General features: G+C 40.7%; 1 protein-coding gene across 1 annotated transcript in view; it reads right to left on the bottom strand.

Moving 5' to 3' along the window:
* Nucleotides 1–11,127, bottom strand: part of NRXN3 (neurexin 3) — a 1,203,771-nt gene that overhangs the window by 864,816 nt on the left and 327,828 nt on the right. The window contains exon 6 of the mRNA XM_012803511.2: nucleotides 4,777–4,896. Within this exon, the coding sequence (XP_012658965.1) occupies nucleotides 4,777–4,896 (120 nt within the window). The remainder of the gene's footprint in view (nucleotides 1–4,776; nucleotides 4,897–11,127) is intronic.

The following is an 11,127-nucleotide window of genomic DNA, read 5'->3' as shown; positions in this document are numbered from 1 at the left end:
CGGGTCCGGGCTGGGGATTTGAACCCGCCACCTTAGGTGTACGTGGCTGGCGCCTTAGCCGGTTGAGCTATAGGCGCCGAGCCAAAACTGAGTATTTCCTAAGCACCACATAGCCACCATCAAATGCTCTTATCACAATTTGTGGACCAGTAGCATCCTCCTGCTTTAGAGGAGAGGACATTTGACTTACAGAGGGTAAGGTATCTGATCAAGACTCCTACAGGTGGTAAATAGCAGACCACCCCCTACATGGAACCCAACGGGCTAGTGCCAAAGCATGTGTGTTTACTGGTACAATAACCTGTCATTGGAGGAAAAGCTGCCTCCTATCATTGTCTAAGAAAAATAGGAGGAGGAATTCAACTGGTGAAACCAGCGCAGAAGCTGTTTCACGTTTCTTCCCTGCGGCCAGGTTCATGACGTCCCCACCTCATTCATGGGTAATGTGAAAGCAGCCTGGTTGCCTTGGCTCCTATTTACACACTCACTTCCATATTTCACTGAGGGCCCACAAGCAGTCTACAGAAAAGCCCTCAGTGTGATGAAGAACATAAACCTATGGAAAATTCTGGCCAGGTTCAAGCTGTAATCTCACAAAAGGCAACACAGCATATCCTAGATGAGCGTGGAGACTTTGCATTCTGGCTCCACAAACCTTCACTGGGTTACCTTGGGAAGACTTACAGAGCTTTTCTATGCCGCCGTTTCCCATCTGTAAATTACGTATGACCTTATCAGAGTTAACAGTATCAATACACATAAAGCTCTTAAATAGCACCTACGGCTTAATAAACTGTGAGCTATTCCTAATTAGGCAGTATTCCCTTTCTTTCCTCTCTCTGAAATGATGCCATTGGTTTTCAGCCATTCCACTTACTGTATTCCTCTCTTTTATTAAAATGCAAGCTCTTTTTAAGTAGACACCACTTTTCGTGTCTCTCAGCGTTTAGCCGAGGGGCCTGGGCACAGCCACCATTCCAAACTCAGAGTTTGGATCTCCATCTTTTAGGCACACGAGGTTTCTGGCCAACGCTAAATGCTTAGTAAACATAAACAATTAAATAATACAATGGGAAAGGCTGAAAGGAAGCAACTTGACCCTCTGTGGCTCCTAGATATGAGGAGAAAAGTTAGGAAAATGGAAGTTTATAGAGACCCAATCTTCAAATTTTGCCCCCAATTCTCCAGCTCCCCTGATCCCATTGCCTTTCCCCCAGGACACTGGCATTTTTTTAAGTATGCGAAACACTTTATTAAAAAAAAGTTTCCAGAGCCAAATAAATTCGGCAAACACGGCATACTTATCAATGATTAGCAGTGTACATTAGCTTATTAAAATCTCCTAATAAACTTTCTAATAAAAAACTCTACTTTGAGTTGGCGGTGGAATGGAACAGTGGCTAAGAGTCCAGGCTCTGGGGCCAAAGCACCTATATTCAAATATACTACTTGTGTTTTGTTTAAACTAACATTCCTCAACTCTGTTTGATCTAGTTGTATTATCATTATCACGAGAAACTTTAGAACGTGACTTTTTACAACTCATCGCTATGCATACTATTAAGTCAACAGAAGCAGAAGTCTACAGGGACCAGAGTAGTCAACAAAGGAATGAATTTTTGTACTAGCAAGAAGTTAAGGGTCGAGTCACAGGGTTCATGAAGCATCAGGCCCCAGTTCTAAGGAGCATAAGCTTTGAATTTATTCTTAATAATAGAAATACAGCTCAATCAATGGATCATTATTATCTTTCAGCTGAACTTAATACTTTTCCAAAAATACAGTCCTATTACCACAAACGATAAATAGTCGAGGAATATTTTCAGGGATATTTTTTCCTTGCTTTCAGTTTCTTGAGTTTGACCTATTCTTTGCATCACTTCTAGAAAACAGCTGAAAATTCGGCACACTAGGGGACCTAAAACAGCATGAAAGGGATTACTAAATAAGCGGATAGGACGCTACTTAATAATCTGGAGACTTTGTGGTATTTCAGTTTCATTGCCTGATTTTATGACTTCTGTGAACCAGAATTAAAATTCCCAAATCCTTTATCACTGTAGAAAGCAACCCAAGGTTGCAACGCATAAGCAAATAGCCCTTTTCCTGTCCTTTTCCTGTCTTTCTGGCTGCTTTCTTTTATCAGTAGTGAAGTTGAGAGCAAAGCTGAAAATGAAAGCGCTCCCTGAATTTCAAAAATCAAACCACCCGATGACTTGGGCATTCCATAGTTTGGCCCTGCTTTTTAGTTATTAGTGGTAAAACAAAGATTAGTTTATAATTACCTTTATTTCAAAGTTTCCAAAAAATAATAACCAAGAGAGGGACTACACATTACCCTACCCTCCGTTTTGCGGTTCTTTGGGACTGTTTTCAGGGTATGTCTTTTCCAAGGAAGGTGAAAGGAACTCACTGCCAGGAGAGAGTGGAGTGTGGTCGCCATCTAGTGGCTACTACTCAGAACACGCTGTGAATAGAGATGCTCAGCTTAGCCCAGAGGAGTTTGTGACTCAGCGCCGCCACCTTGGCAGGACCCTGCCTGCACTAACTGCTTATGGGGATTACTTGGACAACTAACAGGCTGACTGTGGGTTCTTAATTCTAAGACTATTTGCACATCTCTCTTTTTTAAACTATTCATTTCATAACGGCAAGTTTCCCCCTAAGCAGGCAAACCAGTAACTTCACCACCCACTACTAAGCTGTGTGCATGTGTCACTAGAGTGCTTTGGATAGGTGTCATGGCTCTGTTTGTCTTTGGTTTTTGCGAGGGAGAGGCTGAATGTTGCAGTCCACCTCCTGAAATGTATTCCCCACCTCACTCCAAAGCATTTTATTCTGTTGTGTAGTACTGTAAGGTAAATCATTTTCAATCCCATGGATTGTGAAGTACACCAAACAGCTTCTTGACTTGGTGGAATCAAAAGGCAAGGATTTGGATTACACAACTTTCTCAAAGTAAAGTGGCATTAAGAACACTTCCTTTGAAAGACTATGTTGGATTACAGAAGATTACAGGAGCTGATATGTGCAGAACAGCTAACGTAGCATCTAATGCCTGCTGAGCACCGGGAGTATGCCAGACGCTCCTCCTCCAGCCACAGACTAGCTTTACTACACACACACACACACACACACACACACTCTCACACCCCTACACATACATACCTGAACACCCCCCACAACACACACACACAAACACATACATACATACACACCCTTATACACACCCCTACACACATACTCTTACATATACCTACATACCACACACACCCCTACACACATAGACATACATGCACATATATACTCGCACATACAAACAGACCTACCCACACACACAGACTTTACTATAACTCTGGATTCAGATAGTGTAGAAGCTCAGGCTCATAAGTATAAAATTCAAAGACCCCAAATTATAGTTTGTTTATGTTGGTAAAAAGGGTCTTAGAAATGATATTGTTTCCGTTTTGAAGATGAAGAAATGAGGAGAAAGAGATTTTGTGTATCTGTCCCAAATGCATAAAGCCAAGTAGCAATGACTATATTAAATGCCTGACTCTCACGTGACTGTCCTATTCACAGAAGACACTACAGAGGCAGCTGAGGACGCTGGCTTCATTTGCCACGGCCCAGCAATGGCGAATAATGGAAGAGAGTTAAGATCAGGGCCCAGGTCTGATGCCAACAGTGTTAGACATGATACCTCGTGCTAACCCAAGTTTTCCTTTTTTATATGGACAAGATCCTGCCTCACTGCTATGTACTGCTCCACAGTATCGGAGGGAGCAGACTCACAGGATGTAGTATGTAAGGCTGCACTTGGAGAGTCCTTCTCCCATACTACACTTCATCAGTTAGACCCACCCACCACTCCTGGTTTCTCCAGCCAAACCGGTTACCTTCTCTCATGATTGCCAAATCACAGTCTCACCCATCCCAATTAGAATCCCATTATATTTCCTTATCCTATTTTCAAATACCAGAGTCCTACCTAGTCTACTTTACTGGTTCATTATTTGAGGAAACAGCTAATCTCTTGCCTTTCTTTTTAGTCTTCTACGATTCTAGCACGCTGCTGACATATAACCGGTGCTCAGGAAATTCTCGTTAGTTGTATATATCTCTGAACGTTCCTTTACCTTGGTGTGGATTCACTCATTCAGTCGTGGCCTCCCTAAGTGTATACACCACCCAGCTGAGGGTCAGCCTGTTTGCTCACAAGAGCCATCTAAGAGCCATCTAAGACAGTGATTAGTACAGAATAGGCACTGGATTAATAATGATTAAATACATAAACAATTCTTTAAACACTATTCAGCACCTTTTACGTGCCATGCACTCTTCTGGGTACTTACTTTTACCTGAATTTCTGGCTTATCCATTTCCTCTAGTAAAGAGTGACCCGTTCGCAGACAGAAGGAAGTGGCAGATGGGAGGATCATTGAGAAATTATTCCCAAATGATTAAATAATAGAAGAATCTGTAGAACCCCACGTGTGTCTTCATGTAGACATGTACTTCATGCCTAATGACAGAGGCTGGTAACATACCATTATGGTAGTGGGCAAGTTTCATAATATTGATCAATAGAAAGGGATTGTAAAATACAGCGGAAGATCTTAGTCTTGCCTGAGTTTGTCAATAGAAAAAAATGATTTGGGACTTCTGTTGAGTGAAACAAAAGATTTTGAGAAAAATAAACATTAAAATGCCCACTGAATGACTGAGAGGGACGGGAGAGAAAAGCGAGATGGATTTCAGCACAGTAACACTCACCCTCAGCCACATCGTCATCCACGGTCAGCTTAAGGCTCTTTCCTCTCCGCACCACCCGAACGGTGTGCCACTCATTGTCGTTGAGCTTCTGCCCTGCGTACAGGGTCTCAGGTCCTTTGCCTAAGGATGGTAGTAAGGGTCAAAGTTAGACTCTGTTCTCAAAAGGAGTGCTCAGGCATCAGGGTCATCAAAGCCACACTGGTGCACATGACTCGTTGCAGTCAAGAAATCACGTCCCTATCAAAACTCACGTTAGTTTCACTGATCAACAAGGCCCTTCATCACAGTCCCCAAATGCACACATCTCAATTCAAACATAAAGGGCAGTGACACAGTAAGGAAAGAAGTATGCGCCCTTCTCTATCCTAGACATAAGCTTTTAAAATGCCAATGGTAATAAATAAACATGGCGGAAGTGGTAGCGAGCATCATTTATTTCTCAAGGTCTTAGAATTTAGATGAATTTCTTGAAGATACAGGAAATTTGTCATTTTTTTTCTTTAGATTCATTTGTTCACTTAGGCCTGATACACCAGTCTGGCTTTTAGGTAATATTCACAAATTGGACAAAAAAATAACTGCAACATACGCTGGCTGAACTTGACATTTCCTTTAACCCCTGGTCTTATCGGAATTCAGTAACCACAGAAATCAACAGGAGACATCACAAGAACAATAACATCAAAGTTCAAACCCCACTATGACGACTGCTCCTGAGGGGAATGTGAGGGGCTCCAGATTTATCCCATTGTTCACCATCCTCCAAAAGGATCCAAAGACCTCAACAAATGAAATCATGTAAAATCCCAAATTAAACCTTTTAGGTCGAGAGAATGTTCAATAGAAAGCGATAGTAAATATAAGAATAAAGCCAGGTGTCTCAAAACATCCATGCTCAAGATGGCTCACAGTGAAGTTCAAGTGGACCCTGTGAAGAATCTGGGGCAACAAGGATTTGTAGTATTTAGATACAAACGATGTAAGGTAGAGAGACTCTGAGGCGTTAAAATAATCCAGTTAACAAGGGAGAAAACAGCAAGTTACCTTAGAATTGGCATCACAGTGAACTGAGTTACAGGTTTAAAACAGGAAGAAGATCGCATAGAACCAGAGAATGGACCAAGTTGGGCCTTTGCAAGTGGATACCTAAAAGATGCTGATGAAATATTTCTGGATTAGCTGATCAATATGTGGGAAGGCCTATCTGAAAATGACTTGAAGAAGAGGTGAAATATGTAAGTGACCAGGGTATCCCTATGGATATAGCACAGGTGAAATATTTTAGAAAACCCTGCACTTGATTCTGATATATACTGAGCACAGCCCAGGTACACAGAAGATGCTTTGAGGAGTGCTTCAATAATCAATGTCTACATGGTAACTATTAATTTAAATCGTTCTCTAAGTACTTTCGAAAGCTTTATTATATGACTCTCACTAGCTGCTCTATATGCAAGACCAAAAATATTTTATACTGTTTGGAAAAGAACAAAAAATACTTTCATCTGGCTAGAAATCTCCAGTTAGTTGGTTTCTTGGTTGTTGTTGTTGTTGTTTGCTTGTTTGTTTTTTTGAGACAGAGTCTCCCTATGTAACTCTGGGTAGAGTCCTGTGGCATCACAGTTCACAACCACCTCAAATTCTTAGGCTTAAGTGATTCTCTTACCTCAGCCTCCCAAGTAGCTGGGACTATAGGTGCCCACCACAATGCCTGGCTAATTTTTTCTATTTTTAGTAGCAACAGGGTCTCACTCTTGCTCATGCTGGTCTCAAACAAGTTCAGGCAATCCAGCTGCCTCGGCCTCTACTCAATTTTAAACTTCACCTTTTAATTTTGAGCAACTAGCACCCCCATTTTCTGCTGATTATCAGTGTTATGGTAGTAGTTGAAGTTTGGGGGACTCTCCTCTTGAAAAATAAAAAGACTTTAAAAATGAAAACTTTTTTTTAATTATAACATGTACAGAGAATAATTTATACTTAAAATGTTTCAGAATGCACCCAAAGCCCAAGTGTGACCCACATTGATAAAAATCCTGAAAATGTAGTGAAAAAAACTTCAAATGGACTAACTGTATCCAAAACTGGGTAGATGACATGAGTGCAGTAAATCTTAGAAGAAGAATAATTCTATCCTAAACCTTTCATACTAAAAAACAACTTCTTTCACGTTTTGAGTATACTTGCCTCAATATTATGTAAAATTCACCATTGCAACAAGTTTTTCCCTCCATTTCAACTCATTAGACAGCACTCGTCATTATCTCATGAAATTCAGGTCTCAGAGTGATGACACAGCCGCCTTTACAACAGCAAGCTGAGGGCACTGAAAGAAAATGGACCCAATTATGTGGATCCTTGATCACAAGGACAGATGTTCTCAGAAGAAAAGAAAAATCCGCCTTTGTTTTTTTATATCTTTTTTTTTTTTATCTTCTTTCTTCTACACGCAAATGATGCCATAGGAAAGCAAGCAAAGAAAGATGTGGAGGATTTGGGCTGCACAGGCAGAACTGTTACAAACACAGGCTATTTAAAACATTTCCTATACGGGTGACATCTGTTCCTTAGGCAATTCCTGTGCATCACTTAATTTTTATAATTGGGGACAAGATAAGAGGGAGCCTGACTAACACAAATGAGGCAGCTTCGGAACACTGTTTCATCAGTGTCACGTTAGCTACGGAGGTAAGACAAGCGGGGTCTCAGCCCAGTGTATTTGGATGATGCTAATATTCCGCAGGTACGGTCAGCTCAGATGCTGCCTTAGAGTCACCAGTGGTCAGATGAAAGCACAAATGTTTAACTGTACCTCTGACTCTGAAACTGTAGAATGATGACCAAGGAAGGAAAAAAAATTTTTAAAAATATAACTGAAACTTTTCATACCCTACTATTTAGTTACCTTTGCTATCTCTGACCCCAAGAATTCGTACTATTCTAAGAGCAGATACAAAGGTTTCACATCCATCTCGTTAAAATAGCGTAGACTAGTATTCAGGATTCCTTTTCGAGCAATAAATGAGTAGACGTCAGTGGGAATTTGCAAAACTCTCGGGCTCCAAAGGGGGAGAGTCAGTGGCAGGTATCCTTCATCAAGCCAAAAGGCCAGCTCATCCTCCTAGAGGAAAAGTCATGTTCAAGCTGGAAATCTAAGCAAAGAGAGGGATGGAGCAGATCTATTCGTAGCTCAGGCATAAACCCGGATTGACAAGCGACTCGGGGTACAGAAGTATGAAACACACAAGCTGTCGTGTTTTCACAGCAGGTTGACGTAGTGCAGGAAAGACTTCCTCGGGCAGATTCAAGCCGAAAGGCAGGGACGCAACATAGTGAAACAATGAAGGGAAAGTCCAGAGAGAAGAAAGAGCTGGAATTTAAAATGAAATGGGTAAGAAGTTTTAAGAAAAGAATCTCAAAGACATCAATGTCTCTGCTCTTTTTCTTCTTAATAATTAGAAAAAGTATGAACTGAAATTAGGTATTTATTGAACATGTGTGCTACATGTATTTTCCCTTCTTTATAATTTCTGCGATAAATATTGATCACAGACAGACACACACACAAAATCCTTTAATTCTCTTTAGGCTTCTTAAACTATCACTGCTGGATCTGAATAGAAAAAAGTAATTAATTACCAAACACCCTGCAGGTGAATTTCCCAGGTCATCCATGCCTGGAATGAAGAAGCAAAAGATTTCTGGGATGCAGAAGTTTATAGAAGTGGGATGCTGAAGTGTTTATTATTGTAAAATGGAGACCCGTTAAAGAATCCTTTGGGTAATGCCACCCACGTGTCCACTCACTCCAGCCTCGTGACCCACTGTCTCCTAGAGGTGAGGCTTTGTCTCACAGAGGATGGTCTAATTCTCTGATGAATGTGGAAAACAGAAGAAACTATTATGGATGAAATATACTAACTAGCCTTTTTTTTTACTTATCAAAAAAAAGTGATCTTATAGAAGCCCTATTTTTTTTTTAAAGAAGCCAGAAGTAATAATAAAATGAAACTGAAACATTAGAATGAAAGCTTCCTTTGAGAGAAGAATCATTGCTGATTGCTTGGAGGAAGGTGACACTCAGGTATTAGTAAATTTCCCCTTTCTTTTGGCAGATAGGAAAGGGGCGTGTATGGTAAAAATCTTTATGAGGGCATCACAAAAGGCACACCATTTCACATAGTGGATTTTAGATTTTAATTATTTTTAACTTATTTAGGATGGAAAAAATTAGACTGCTGCTATGACAGGAATTTGTTATTCCCCCCAGGAGCAATATAACCAGCAAAACTACAAGTTACCCCTGATATATATTTTATTGTCATTATATCTCTCAGACCTGACCCAACCAACTCAACCAGATGGTTTTGCTCATATGCAGGGAGTAGACATTCCTTCCAGCTGCCACAACACACTGTTTCCAAAAGTGGATGGGGGGATTTGGAATTTTTTTTTTTATGAGAGTAAGAGTAGGAGAGAAGGGGGCTGGTTTCTGTACCATAATCACTCTGCTTTACTTGAACATATTTTTATTAGTCAACGAAAATGAAAAGGAGCAGTAACTTGATTTCCCTTGGAATTGTGTTTCAAATGAATCAAAATTCCCATGATGCATGAAATGTATAACCTTTACTCCCTTAGAAAGGTCTAGTAAAAGATGTATATAATTATACATCGGAATAATATGGTTAGTAAATGCTCAAAATGATTGTTAAATTCAAAAAACACTAAGAATCTTTAAATAAAGAAAACTTACCAGGATTTCCACCAGCACCTTCGTTAGGTGAGCTGAGCTGTGACAAGCATTTTACTAAGCCCCCAGCACCACAGATTTATTTTACCAGGCATCCTCCCCAGAGAACACGAATTAGGAAAATAAAAGCAGAGATAAAGAGAAAAAAGAACAGGGCTGAGACGAAGGAGAAGGACAGAGAAATAGGAAAGGAACGTTTTACTTTCTGTCACACAATTTCAATTTCTGGTTGTTTCCTTTGGGTTGTAACCCAACAGAGATTGAGGAGGTGTTCTCTTTGTTTTTATAAACTTAAAAACTTGATTTTTATAAACCTATTTTTTAAAACATTCACTCTCATTGTAAAAACAATTTTAAAATCACACTTATGTTTAGAGCCCCTTTGGCATAACTCCTCGCACAGATCATTTCATCCTCCCTGGAGTCCTCAGGTTTCAGGAAGAGCGACCCTGCCTCCCCTGGCAGGTGAAACCGTACAGAGAACTTTCTGGAAGTTTGCTGAGAAGGCTCCCAGTGAAGTGTGAGAAAGGCAAGTGACCCAGCTATTCACCCCAAGCACATGTACCCTCTTGGAGACCCTGCTTCTCATTAAAATCTACTAAAAATACCACCAGCATTTATTGGGCTTGAATAGGCAAATATACATCGAGTCTGCCACAAATAATATGACCAACTATGAACCACTCATGCTTTCTCTACAGCTCATTCTCTACTCCACTATTTGCAGGGTAAGAACTGAGTATGGTTCCTCCCCTCTGGCACTGGACTGCAGAGACTATCTATTCATATACAGCAGAACTTCTGAAGGTTGACCATTCAAGGGAGTGTAACAAACAGGTCAACATACAGAGGTGGTCAACATAAGGAACTAGGCCTGCTGTACTGATATGCACATGTGGTGCCTGTCTGGTCTATGAAGATGAGGTCACCTTAGGAGGTGATCAATGCAGGGAGGGGGTCAACATGGAGTTTCCACTGTACTGAACAAATGTTAATCAAGCATCAGGATGGGCCAGGCACTGTTCTAGATGTGGGGGAATTATCTCCTGCTTTGATGGTCTAATTTGAGGTGAGGAAATCTGAGGGGCGATACTCAAATCACAAAGTCCAAAAGCTAGCATGGATGTGGAGAGAAGGGAACACTTTTATACTGCTGGTAGGAGTGCAAACTGATACAGCCTCTATGGAAAGAAGCCTGGAGAATCCTCAAAGATTAAAATTAGATCTTCCATTTGATTCCACAATCCCAATACTAGTTATCTACCCAGTAGACAAAAAAAGTTCATTTTACTAAAAAGACATTTGCACTAGAATGTTCATCACAGCTCAATTTACAATTGCCAAGACCTGGAATCAACGTAAGTGCCCATCAACTTATGAATAGATTAATAAATTGTGGCATATGAATACCATGGAATGCTATTCAGCTATAAAAAAAAATGGATGCTTGCCATCCAATGTACTCAATACTAATATGAAAGCAGGGCAGCGCCTGTGGCTCAGTGGGTAGGGCACTTGCCCCATATACTGAGGGTGGCGGGTTCAAACCCGGCCCCGGCCAAACTGCAACAAAAAATAGCCAGGCGTTGTGGTAGATG

Source organism: Otolemur garnettii, unplaced genomic scaffold (genome assembly GCF_000181295.1).
Source record: "Otolemur garnettii isolate 467f Iridium unplaced genomic scaffold, OtoGar3 scaffold00020, whole genome shotgun sequence".
Taxonomy (NCBI): Eukaryota; Metazoa; Chordata; class Mammalia; order Primates; family Galagidae; genus Otolemur; species Otolemur garnettii.
This window is presented reverse-complemented; position numbering and strand designations above follow the sequence as displayed.